At 41.1% G+C, this 13,161-nt stretch overlaps 2 protein-coding genes across 2 annotated transcripts; one reads left to right on the top strand and one right to left on the bottom strand.

Annotated features, from left to right (window-relative positions):
* The first annotated feature begins 821 nt into the window (after positions 1-821).
* On the top strand, positions 822-5,099 carry LOC129597938 (neurofilament heavy polypeptide-like). The gene is made up of 6 exons (XM_055495640.1): positions 822-1,105; positions 1,307-1,706; positions 1,882-3,007; positions 3,178-4,024; positions 4,101-4,222; positions 4,459-5,099. The coding sequence occupies exons 2-6, from the start codon at positions 1,309-1,311 to the stop codon at positions 4,798-4,800; spliced, it is 2,835 nt and encodes a 944-aa protein (XP_055351615.1). The 5' UTR covers positions 822-1,105; positions 1,307-1,308; the 3' UTR covers positions 4,801-5,099.
* A 4,718-nt stretch (positions 5,100-9,817) lies between these two features.
* Positions 9,818-11,375, bottom strand: LOC129597991 (homeobox protein TGIF1-like). Its single transcript, XM_055495714.1, has 2 exons — positions 11,258-11,375; positions 9,818-10,701 (listed from the first exon to the last, which is right to left on the bottom strand). The coding sequence occupies exons 1-2, from the start codon at positions 11,313-11,315 to the stop codon at positions 10,106-10,108; spliced, it is 654 nt and encodes a 217-aa protein (XP_055351689.1). The 5' UTR covers positions 11,316-11,375; the 3' UTR covers positions 9,818-10,105.
* Positions 11,376-13,161: the final 1,786 nt, after the last annotated feature.

The following is a 13,161-nucleotide window of genomic DNA, read 5'->3' as shown; positions in this document are numbered from 1 at the left end:
CCGCACTCATTCTATTCCGACATTCGTTGTGTTTTATATCATTATCGTACAGAAGTAAAGCACTTCTACGAAATATTCATTTCTGCTGCATGGTACTGCATCACGGAACTGTTACGGTGTTTGGAATAAAGTCAATAAACCTGGAGAAAAGGCATATGCTTTTTTGTCACGTTCAACGCTTCGGTAAAACACGTAAATGGTAATGCAGCAATTTAATTTAAGGACCCTGAACTAATTGTAAGCTTATTAATTTACCAGAACAAGAGAAGGGTAGCGGATTATGCCGGAAAGTACCGACGAATTGAACTTGTATAAACGGTAAATGACGAAATCAGTAAACATGTAACTGATGTAACTGTAAGTATTAATTATTTGATAAGCTTTTCGACTTTATGTAATGGCACATTATTATGTTTAAAATTTTGCGATTATCCAGATAATATATTGCGTAAGCTAGGGGCCTTACTGATCCCATTTCGTGACCTTTCGCAGGTAAGTATTATACAGATAATCCCGATTCCCCTGCATAAAATGTATTGCATAGAGAACGCAGAAAATTTCAAGGTACAAGTGCAAGCTTGGCACTCTCAGTTCTAATCTAATGTTGAAACTTTGGAAGTATGTTGATAAATTGATATGTAGCTGTTATCTTGATGGAAGCAACCAATACCGATAAAGAAGAACAAAAACTATGTACTTAAAAAATCAGAAAAACTGAATATGAAATTGACAGTTTCTCAGTTTGCACTGCAGAATATTTGAATTTGGAGACTGTTTTCGGAACCAAATTAAATCAAAAGAAAGCTTAATTTTTGACAGTAAGTAGTAAGCAGCGTACAGCAGCCCCTGAACAAGAAGTTTCTAATTGCGTAGAGCGCACCATTTACTACCGTTTGCCGTTCAAAGAAAGTTTGCATTTCCCGCTCAACTCAGGAAGACCTCACACAAAACTGATTTGTCATGTTGTGTCTTTTTTATTTTCATCGTCAGAAATTCCCTTTTTTCCAGTTTTAATATCTTTGTGTAACTGTATTTTTTCTTCCTTTTTCTTTACTGATTCAAGTTGAACTGCTTTTGTTCCCTCCGCACTGCGGATTCACTTCAGGTTTGTTAATGTGCTTGTTGGGGTGTTTGTAAACAATGGCATCTGTCTAGAGCTACGTGAGAATAAAAATATTGCAGACTTCAAAACACAGGCAGAGAGGCGTTTGAAACGTGACTTTCCGGGTTGTAACCCGGAATACGATCATTAACGAATACGATCATTGTAGTATTCGTTATTGAATAAAAGCCTGAACATTTGCAGACATGGAAGTTGATTCTGACGAAACAGAGAAGCAGACCCGCGACAGCTTTGACTCAGACAAGATGTTCGTCAAACCCACCGAGGACCTCGAAGCCAGCGATATGGACATGTTTGACGATAAGCCCAGCACAACGCTCAAGCGGCCCACTCCTGATCTGCACAATACCTCCAAGAACACAACCGTTCAATCCGGTGTGCCTATGGATATTTCCGAGCTCCCCGATACGACCCAGGAGAAGACAGCGCTCAAGTTGACAAATGGCGGTCATAAAAGCGACGACTCGGTCCTTCATCAGCCCGAGTCACCGGGGATGATTCGCGATACCATTGAAATTCAGGAAACACAAGATCTTTTGGCGGCTATCAAGGAGCCTTTCAGCAAAATTCCCGAATTCTTGACGTTAGTGGCATATTGGCATTGAAGCCTTGGAAATAAATAGTTAATAATAATAAATTATAAATATTTTTTACGCTTTATTACATGCATCGATTTTAAAGCGTATAATATTAATTCGTTATTTACATTATTTATTTTTCATTGTGTTGTATTTTCTATGTTTTTCCCTTTTTCGCAGATCGACAGAAATTCTCATCGAGCAGTTGTCGATTGGTGTGCATAAAATCACCGGGGATCAGTTTACCAATTTTCTACGTCAGTTTAAGGAAGAAATGGAAGCGATCCAAGATTCCATTAATTTGATGGGGAAGATCCGCGATAAGATGCGTTTGAATAAGCCTGACATTTTTAAGGTTCCTGTTCCAGCAAAGATGACAGTTGTTCATGAGCCAAAATCAGCAGAAAAGCCTCTGGTTAACGGCGATAAAGTGGCTGATGTCAGCACTCACGAAAAGTCTCCAGTTGTGCAAAATGGTTCACCAGTGGGCGCTATCGAAAAAACATCGTCTGGCGTGAAAAAAACCAACATTTCTGGCCTTAAAGACACTGAACCTTCATCTAACGCCACAAATGGTCATGTGTCGGAGGAGGAAATGTTTTCAGCCAAGAAACGCCAGACGTATGCCGCACCGCGATCCAGCGCTGTTAAGAAGGCCGTGAATGCTGCCAAGGAATCACCGAAAGAGAAAAAAGGACAGAGTGATGACTCGGCGAGTGAGGATGACAGCACTGCCAAATCTGCCAAAGGCTCGTTGAAAATCATTGAAAAAGAGGAATCGGATAATGGGGAGGATAGTCTCACTAATGTTTCCAAGCCGCGGACGAAGACACTGGGACTGGGACGACCGGGGAGTCGATTGGCCAAGAACAAGGCGAGCGAATCGGAGGAGATGGATACGGATGTTCAGCCTTCCACTAGCTCAGCTCGGGGTAGTCGCGCTGCTGCGTCGTCCGTGACCAAGAAAGGCGTTGCTCCGAAAGGGCGAAAAGCTGCACAGTCTGACGAAGCGGAGCAATCTGATCATTCAGACAAGGAAGAAATGGGCACTGTCAAAACAAAAGTGGCGGCCATGAAGAGCATCCCGCAGAAGAAACTGAGTAATGTGGAGGAAGTTCTGTCTGATTCTGAGACTACCACAGTGAAAAAGCAGGTGGCCAGTAAAAAATCGGCGAAAGGACATGGCGAAAAAGTTAATAAGGGCAGCGCCCAACGAACCGCTAAGGAGACGCTGAATGATATACAGAAGAAAAATGACGAAGAGGAACCATCTGGCAATAGTGCTGCGAAAAATGTGGCGGCGGAGGTTAGTAAGAAGGGAAAACTACACTACGGTATGCTGTATGTTACAGTTGAGATGAAGTACTTCAAAAATTGTACCTTCGAGAGATCGGTTTACTTGCTAAGTAATCAAACTAGGTGAATATTAAATAACCAACTCAGTGACTGGTGATTTTTGAACTTGGTAATTTTTAGAAATCACTGGAGCCTCAGGCGAAAGAAGTTAAAGTTAGTAAGCCACGTTCGTCGAAAAGTGCGGCTGAGGAAAAACTGACTACGAAATCCCGCCCATCTGTATCTGTCGCAAAGAATCTCTCCGTCAAAGGTCGAGGAACTGCTAAGAAGGGTGCAGCTTCGGAGATTTCAGACGACGAACGTGACGATAAGAGTGCTTCTGCAAGCCGAAAAGAATCCAAAACTGACTATGAATTTACTGAGGACGATCCTGTGCCAACTACAAATAAGCGTCCTCCACGCCGAAGCCAGGCTGCCGAACGTAACACGAAATCGACGGATGCCCATACTGAACAGCCATCTAGTAAGGTGATTCAGAAAAAAGCTGCGCCCCGAACCTCGAAGAAAGGTGACGACAATAATGGTGATGCATCTACCAAAGAGACTACCAGTGAAGGCAGTAAAACATCCAAAAAGGAAGCAGATCCACGAAAATCGCGTATTAGTTTGGCGGTCCCGGTAGCCAAATTTCCGAGCGAATCAAACAGTCGACAGGGGAAACGCAAATCAGAAAGTGCGTCGACTGAAAAACCGAAAAAATCTCCGAAAGTGGATGCAAAATCAAAAGCGTCGAAATCGAACGATGGTGATGTCACTGATATTGTGTGCTGTTCTACGACTGTGGATCCGGCTATCATTACATCTTTCGAGAAAGTTGCGGACGATTTCGGATGCCACTTCTATCGGGATTTTAAGGAGGGCGCTCAGTATTACGTGGTCACCTTGGAAGAAGCATCCAAGCTTCCCAAGCGCACAATCAAGCTGTTGAAGGCGGTGCTTTCTGGGTGTTGGATCGTTGCTTCAAAATGCAAGTCACGCGATATTTTCACTGAAATTATTACGTGAATTTCCCTCTTCGGTGTTTTGTAATTGTGATTTTTTAGGGCTAACTGATTCCCAGAAGAACAACCAGCTGTTAGAGCCAAAGAAATATGAGGTCAAGGGCATGGTTAGCAATGGTGAAAAAGGTGGACCAGCTCGAGCGCGAACAAGTCTGGAGGACGGGGTATATTTCGTTAAGGCCAAGTCAACCTTTAAACGTTATTGAGTTTCGTAAAATCTGTCCTTCATTGCGCAGGAAATTATGGCTTATTAGTTAACGTGTCTTATTATGCCTTATTCGTTAAAGGTCATGGTGGCTGATTTAGGATTTCTGTAATTTATTATGTATTATTTTACGCCTGACATGGTTTCGCTTCTTAATTCTTCGTTGATATGCGTCTTCGCTTGTTTTTCTTGCAGGAACAGAAATTGTTCCAGAACTGCTCGTTCTTTTTCAAAGGCGACTTCAAAAATGCTAACATGGTTAAAGAATACAAAGAACTGATTAAGCTGGGTGGAGGGGAACTGTTGGCCCGCGAACCGACCAAGCGCAGCATGAAGAAAGGGGACGGACTACCTCATGCTCGAAGTGATGCGAAGATATATAACTGTCGCTATTTCATTGTTCAGGATGAGCCGGCAGTGAGTCAAGATCTTCTGGATCACGGAGGAGTATACATAATGCCGTCGTGGATACTGGACTGTATTGAGACATACCGACTGAATGATATCGACGTGGAGGAGAACGAGGACGAAGTTTGAAGTTTATGACGTCGATGCGGTGTTCTCGCTAATTTATCTCCTGACAATGCCTGATAACTTCAACAAAATCCAAATTGGGTGATGGTTTTCTCTTTTATTTTACGGTTTTGCTGCTGTCGTTCTTTTTTATTGATAAGATTCTAACTCGGTTCCATGTTTAGAACGAAACCACATGTGAGAAGTTTTTTGAATGGTTTGGCAGTGATATTTTTTGAGAGTTGGGAATGGATATAGAACTTTTTAGTTTTACAAGTCATTTGCCAGTGACCATTATAACATTTGCAATAAAAATAAGTTTCGTTTAATTTTCGCTTATTTGTATAGTACTGTCCACGACTCAAAGTTCTAAGTTTTATTATTTAGCAGGATGAGTGTACCACATACGATGACATATCTAAACAAAACATGCACATCTGAGCAACTGTGTATTTCGTCTGTTACTGTAAATCCTATTTCGTGTACTCATTCATGATAATAACAGAGTGAAATTCTGTAATCTGTAACAAAATTATGCAAAGCTAATTGCATTTTTTCGAAGAATGGAAAGAATTTTGCATTTACGCGATTAATCACGTTGCTTATGGCTGCTTATGCACCGGAAGGTCACTGAATAGATACTCCGTTAACAAGCCCAGCACGGATGAATAATGTCTTAGGATTTCGAGCATGTATAAAGGTTAACTGTATATGTATTAAATAATGGCACGATGTCTATTACGTTAAGGAGGCACGAACAAAATAAACAGGCGTGAGCAGTACCTGTTATTTTGCTTATTCGCAGTTCGCTAATTTCAATGGCAATTCGATATAACAACACATAGTAACAATCTGGGGATTTACAGTTAGCCCATGTTAAGCTAATGGCCACCATGGTAACAAGCTTTTGAGTGACCACTGGACTGTGGGTACTGGGCTTTCCAGAAAACTGATGACGCAGGAACACTCTCGACACTGAGAGGATTCTGTAGCACTTTAGAGCGGGCAAATTGGATGTGTGGAACGCGAGAAAATTGGTTACAACGGCAAAGTGTCGAGGACCCTGGTTACGTAGTTAGTATTCATATAACCAGCCTACGGGATCTACATTCGTACACAAACTTTTGCGGCGCAAGCTTGTTACGCTATGCACACTTCGCAACGGTTGATTGCATTGGTCCTAGCCGCTAAGAAAGCTACGAAAACTAAGAAAGAGGAATCTAAGAAAACTTGAGAAACCCTAAGAAAGCCTAAGAAACCTAAGAAAACAAAGAAATCCAAGAAATCTAAAAAACCTGAGAAACTTAAGAAACCTGAGAAACCTAAGAATATCTAAGAATACCTAAGAAACCTGAGAATACCTAAGAAAACCTAAGAAATCTAAGAAATCTAAGAAACCTAAGAAACCTAAGAAAACCTAAGAAACCTAAGATCGTGTCCATTCATTTTGGCCACCATTCATTTTGGCCACCATTCATTTCGGCCACCATTCATTTCGGCCACCACTGATTTGGTTACCGCGTTCGATTTTTGTTTTTTTGTTTTCTTAGGTTTTCTTAGGTTTCTTAGGTCTTCTTAGGTTTTCTTAAGTTTCTTAGGTTATTCTTAGGTTTCTTAGGTTTTCTTGCCCTCGGTTTTTTGGTGTGTTTACTATTTTAGGTTTATGTTATTAAATTTACTTGTTTTCCTTATGTTTTCTTGTGTTTATTTTTATTATGTTTTATTTATTGAGGAAACATTGCTGGATCACAGGCTCACAGCGTAATGAATGTATGTACTCGTATTAGCTGACAATCGAACGCGGTACTAAAATCAGTGGTGGCCAAAATGAATGGTGGCCGAAATAAATGGTGGCCAAAATGAATGGTGGCCAAAATGATAGGGCGCCCCTAAGATATCTAAGAAATATCGTACGTATATGAAAGAATACGAGGTATACCGATCACGCTGGTGGGATTGACTGAGATTAATTTTTGCACATGTTTTTTAAATTTTCAATACTTTGGAACGTGCCGATGCCGAAGGCCGCGATCTGTCTCGGTTTTTCCGAACGGTCCGCAAACAGACAATGTATTTACCATGTATGTCTATGGGGGCCCATGGCAACAATTTGTTTTTTGGGGCTACTCCTTCCCTTTTGGGGCGTATCGATGGCGCAATAGCGTAAGAACATTCGCGCCGTTGAGACGAATTTAACGCACTTGGCCGCGTCGAAATCGGTTCAGCCGTTCGCCCAAACATTGGCTACATTATCAATCGTGTATACGTGGTTACGGATGTAGATAACAAGATGAGCACGGATGAATATTGTCTAACGACTATTTAAAATTACGTCGCGTCTGCATGTGTTGGATTGTGGTGCAAAGTCAGAATGGCAAAGCCAGACAGCTACTTATTCAGGATGGTTGCCTGCGGTGAGAATCGTGAAGTATTGACCTTTTGCACTTAAAGTTTTTTGGTTCATGACTCAGCTGCTACGTTTTTGCTTATTCTACTGAATTCTATTGAATCTGAGAAGCTACTGTAGTGGCTTATCAGTGGGCGAGGTGATTTTTAAAGTGTTTACTCAGCCAGGGGAGCACAAGAAACGCAGAGGCGAAGCCAAAAGTTTTTCTTGTTCAGATTTATCATGCCCGTGGCAACAGAGCTGCCCATCTTAGCCCTATGGCATCCATGGTAACAAGCTTTTCAGTGACCACTGGGCCTACCGCGATCGCGATGGCGAAAGGTCAAGGGTCTAAGAACACTCTCCGCACTGGGAGGATTCTTGTGCAATTTGAAACAGAAAAATCGAGTGAATAGAAGCGGAGATCATGCGTTACAATCAGGAGAGGCCGAAGGTCTGCAAGAGATGTTTAGTATTCATATAACCAGTTTACGGGATCTCCATCCGTACACAAACTTTTGCGGCGCAAGTTTGTTACGCAATGCAAACTTCGCAACGGTTGATTGCATTGGTCCCAGCCGCTAAGAAAACTGAAAAAACTAAGAAAGAGAAAATCTAAGAAAACTTGAGAAACCCTAAGAAAGCCTAAGAAACCTAAGAAAACAAAGAAACCCAAGAAATCTAAGAAACTTAAGAAACCTGAGAAACCTAAGAATATCTAAGAAATATCGTATACCGATCACGCTGGTGGGATTGACTGCGATTAATTTTTGCACAAGTTTCTTAAATTTTCAATACTTTGTAACGTGCCGATGCCGAAGGCCGCGGTCTGTCTCGGTTTTTCCGAACGATCCGCAAACAGACAATATATTTACCATGTATGTCTATGGGGGCCCATGGCAACAATTTGTTTTTCGGCGCTACTCCTTCCCTTTTGGGGCGTATCGATGGCGCAATAGCTTAAGAACATTCGCGCCGTTGAGACGAATTTAACGCACTTGGCCGCGTCGAAATCGGTTCAGCCGTTCGCCCAAACATTGGCTACATTATCAATCGTGTATACGTGGTTACGGATGTAGAAAACAAGATGAGCACGGATGAATATTGGCTAACGACTATTTAAAATTACGTCGTATCTGCATGTGTTGGATTGTGGTGCAAAGTCAGAATGGCAAAGCCAGACAGCTACTTATTCAGGATGGTTGCCTGCGGTGAGAATCGTGGAGTATTGACCTTTTGCCCCTAAAGTTTTTTGGTTCATGGCTCAGCTGCTAAGTTTCTGCTTATTCTACTGAATTCTATCGAATCTGAGAAGCTACTGTAGTGGTTTATCAGTGGGCGAGGTGATTTGTAAAGTGTTCACTCAGCCAGGGGAGCACAAGAAACGCAGAGGCGAAGCCAAAAATTTTTCTTGTTCTGATTTATCATGTCCGTGGCAACAGAGCTGCCCATCTTAGCCCTATGGCATCCATGGTAACAAGCTTTTCAGTGACCACTGGGCTTACCGCGATCGCGAAGCCGAAAGGTCAAAAGTCTAAGAACACTCCCCGCACTGGGAGGATTCTTGTGCAATTTGAAGCAGAAAAATCGAGTGAGTAGAAGCGGAGATCATGCGTTACAACCAGGAGAGGCCGAAGGGCTGCAAGAGATGTTTAGTATTCATATAACCAGTTTACGGGATCTACATCCGTACACAAACTTTTGCGGCGCAAGTTTATTACGCAATGCACACTTCGCAACGGTTGATCGCATTGGTCCCAGCCGCTAAGAAAACTAAGAAAGAGAAAATCTATGAAAACTTGAGAAACCCTAAGAAAGCCTAAGAAACCTAAGAAAACTAAGAAACCAAAGAAATCTAAGAAACCTAAGAAACCTAAGAATACCTAAGAAACCTGAGAATACCTAAGAAAACCTAAGAAACCTAAGAAACCTAAGAAATATCGTATATGAAAGAATACGGGGTATACCGATCACGCTGGTGGGATTGACTGCGATTAATTTTTGCACATGTTTTTAAAATTTTCAATACTTTGTAACGTGCCGATGCCGAAGGCCGCGGTCTGTCTCGGTTTTTCCGAACGGTCCGCGAACAGACAATGCATTTACCATGTATGTCTATGGGGGCCCATGGTAACAATTTGTTTTTTTGGGGCTACTCCTTCCCTTTTGGGGCGTACCTAAGAAATCTAAGAGACCTAAAAAACATAAGAAGCCTAAGAAACCTGTACCAGTTCTATTGCGCGCTAATTAAACTTATTATAAACAGCTGCTTTGGATGTGATCATTTTGAAAACTGTTCTTGCACAATTATTTTTTACCATAACGCTTGTTGCTAGTAGCGTTTGCAACTAAATGCCAATATACGTACGGTTATATTTCTAACGCTATCGATACTTGTACGGTTGCTATGTTAAAAACTACGAAAGAATAATGCGACGTAGCGAAATCATTCTATGACTTTTCGGTATTCAAGAAAAATTAAATTAGGCGACATACTTTAGGTTGTAATCGTCCCTATGTGCTGCTATATATACGCCAAATTCGCCAATTGCTCTTAAATTATGTTGCTTTTCAAAGGTTGTGCATACTCAAACTCCTTCTTTATCAAGCCATTAAAACAAGTTTAGATTGCAATTCAAATTGATCATCGGCCACGATTTGAATGCATTTTTATTATTACAAATATATACAAGGCGGTGCTTCGGCTGTATACGGGTATCGCACTCCGACATGTACAAACAATTTTTCAGCTAAGTTCAAATTTAAAACTTTATATTACCACATGCCTTATACTGAGCGTTAACGTTTGTACCTGATAGCTGATGTCATCAAAAGATGCCGTATCATACGATTAGCGCAATAACAAAAAGAATATAGAATGAGATGAGAATAGGTGCGATACGTGCATTATGAGGTTATTAATCGTAAGACAAAACTGCATACTCAATGGTGTGCAATAGCCTGTCGATAGGATAAATCGGCTGTTGACGTTAGACTGTTCAACGGATGCCAGGGGACACTCAGAGATGCAGCGGAATACATGGAGTTCCACGTGGGAAAATACCATCCCGGCAAGGGCGTGGGGCGCACGGGATGCGTGGGAAGAGGGGCGTGTACCGGTGCGTACTGACTGTACAGCTGCAGCCGTTTCCGACTTTCGTGCATCAGCCGCGCCTGCAGTTCCGGCAGAAGACGACGTGTGCGGCCGTTCTTACGACTGATGGTGAAATCACGTGGATCAAAGCCTTCTTGTGTGATCATTTCCGGTAGTATTCTGCGTCTGGCATTGATAAACCAGTTGCACACTTGGAGGACGGTTAGATTGGCCCGTTTGGCTAGTTCGGCTTTCTCCGCATCGGATGGATAGGCATTGTAGCGATGTTCGTATAGCCAACAGCGTAACACTTTCACGGCTTCCTTCGGAAGGTTGCCGCGGCGCTTTTTCAGGTTGGATTCCGAAAGGTCAACGGGGTCATATTCGCGTTGGCTATCGTTGTCTTCGGAATCGGAGGCTGAATATCCTTGGCTATCTTTGCGGTCTATGGAAATTGAAAGCTCTGTACTGCTATTACATATATCGTTAATTATTAATTAAAAGATTATAGGTTTTCAGCTTTGCTTGATACACTGCCACTCTGATGCGTTCGATATTAATGCATAGTACACGCGTTTAGTTTATGTTGAAATGTGATTTGATAGTTATTGATCTATAATTAGCATGATTATCATAATATCATAAAATCAGATTTCATAGTTTCAAGCGTATTTTAAATAAATCAAATGCACGCAGTTAAAATTGCTGATGATAACACCAGTTACGGTACGCACATAATTAACTTAACTAATACGCTGTTGGATCTTCCCAATATAAATAATTTTGCGCAAACATAAGGAAACATAAAGTTGCCAAATAATAGCCTTTAATTATGAAATGGGCAATGGTTTTAAGATACTTTATTTGCTTATAAATGTACTTTGAAAATCAAGCTAATTATGCTGTGCAATTTAAGGCTGTATACAGTATCGGAAACAGTACTGCATTAAGTAATACATTGCAGAGCGCTAACGCAACTTCCTGTGGGAATTCTAATTTACCTCGATCTGCAGACAACCGATTCTCAAGATATCCAGCGGTTTTAAACACAGGAGCCATTTTTCAGCTTTTGATAAACTGTCAACTTTTCACACATGAAATGTGACTAACTCAGCCGCGTCAAAAGAAGATGAGTTTATATGCAGCCCGAGGTCACTTGCCAGGGCGACGGTGTTTGCATTGATCATTTGGGCGCTCGTCTCCGCCACGTTTACCGATAAGATAAGCGGCAAAGCACCAATAAGAATCCGGCAAAGGAAATTAGCGGTAAGTATTATTTATCTCTGTTTGAGACATTCTGAGTGATGTGTGATTTTAAAGTCTTGATTGCACAGCGCTAGCGTCGTTTAACGCAGACAGCGGATGCACGTCACAGTACAACTGGTCTCTAAAGGGCACCATATAAGATTTGGACAATTAAGCGTAATTTTAACTACAAGAAAATTCTGGTCATTAGCAGATTGACCTGGGCCGCATTCTTATCGCACCGTTGCTAATGACCAACAAAGTCAATGGAATAACAGTCCAGTTTCGGAACCTTGTCATTAATTAAGATTCTTCGTGTGGACGATGCGACACATTTCGCCGATTATCGCGGTTTATTGCCGCAAACGTTCAGAGAATGTCGGCAAACTGTCCGCACTCGTCCAGGGATATCATGAAGCGCTGACGACTACTTATCGTTGTATACTGTTAAATGACCTAAATTAAAATCTGGACCACACTTTTGGCAGACGTTCAAACTTTCTTTATTGCAGTTATCTTGGTGTTTCTAAACAAATTTAGCCTACAAAATAATCGGTTCGACCAAATAAGTTTAGCTAAGAAGTTGGTTCAAAATTTTATGTAGCATTTCTTGTCAAAGTAAATTACTGACGCAAATTAAAGGCATATTAAAAGGAAAAAAGTGCATATATAAATATATATATAATAATACATGTCTATATCTAATCGGTCTATACCGTGGCAAAAGTATAGAAAATGTACTTACGGACTGCAAAAATATGAAATGACAAAATAAGTCTTTTTACAGTTCGTTCAAGCGTTGACCTGGAAAATTCTTAAAAAGTTGTTATTATCTGTCGCTTTTTAATTTGATGTGGTCGGTCACAAAATAAAACTAATTATCGTACTCATGAAGTAAAAAAAGTCAGCGTTCTGACTTATTAGTGCCATGTTGTTAATCTACAGTATGAAATCCTTCACATGTGCAGTTTTTTTTTAGTTTATATGAAAATGGATTCGTTGCATGTTAGGATAACAAGTAGAATTTCAAATTTACTTAATCATGCAGTAATTTGCCTGCGCGGTATACAGGCATGACTTGCGTAATCCTGCTGGCTTCATTTTGCTTATTGTAGCGGCCGCGCAGCATTAATGCAAATAGCATTGTATGTCATGTCATCGACGCATTTGTTGTATTCTAATTATCGTCGAAAATAAAATTGTGTGGAGATTACTAAGTATGCCGCAAATGGCTTCAACTCCGGGATGACCGGAAAATGATAAAATATAATTCATTGCCTCCTTTGTTTTCGAGGTGCGAAGACGAGGTTTGCCAGTCAGTCAGCAGCGAGGCAGTGCAAACAAACCTTTGGTCGGTTTTGTTTGAAGGATGACAAGAAGTGTTTGGATAAGGATAAGGCGATTTATGTACTGTAGTTAAAATGGCGACTGGAAGACAAATAAGTGCTTTTTAAAGAGTTTAAAGCTACTCATCACTTGCCGATTCTAAGGGAGTAATGCCCGTATTTTGGCACGTGCCGCAAAGACAATCAAACGATAATATAATATTTTAGTAGCTGCGGTCTCGCTCTGTCTATCAAAGAAGAATATCAAACGTTACCGTTCGACAATTGTCTTTCTCTCCTGCACTATTAGATTATCTTGCTCTTTGTCATATAAT

Source organism: Paramacrobiotus metropolitanus, unplaced genomic scaffold (genome assembly GCF_019649055.1).
Source record: "Paramacrobiotus metropolitanus isolate TYO unplaced genomic scaffold, Prichtersi_v1.0 Parri_scaffold0000112, whole genome shotgun sequence".
Taxonomy (NCBI): Eukaryota; Metazoa; Tardigrada; class Eutardigrada; order Parachela; family Macrobiotidae; genus Paramacrobiotus; species Paramacrobiotus metropolitanus.
The sequence above is the reverse complement of the archived record's forward strand: the minus strand, read 5'-3'. Positions and strand labels throughout refer to the sequence as shown.

Bases quoted from the DNA above. Each gene is read 5' to 3' on its own strand.
- LOC129597991 (XM_055495714.1), bottom strand. From the start codon at position 11,315: ATGGCTCCTGTGTTTAAAACCGCTGGATATCTTGAGAATCGGTTGTCT. The intron at 10,702-11,257 runs GTAAATTAGAAT...CAATTTCCATAG, and splicing joins TCGGTTGTCTGCAGATCGAG to ACCGCAAAGATAGCCAAGGA.
- LOC129597938 (XM_055495640.1), top strand. From the start codon at position 1,309: ATGGAAGTTGATTCTGACGAAACAGAGAAGCAGACCCGCGACAGCTTT. The intron at 4,025-4,100 runs GCAAGTCACGCG...GTGATTTTTTAG, and splicing joins TTGGATCGTTGCTTCAAAAT to GGCTAACTGATTCCCAGAAG. The intron at 4,223-4,458 runs GTATATTTCGTT...TTTTTCTTGCAG, and splicing joins GAACAAGTCTGGAGGACGGG to GAACAGAAATTGTTCCAGAA.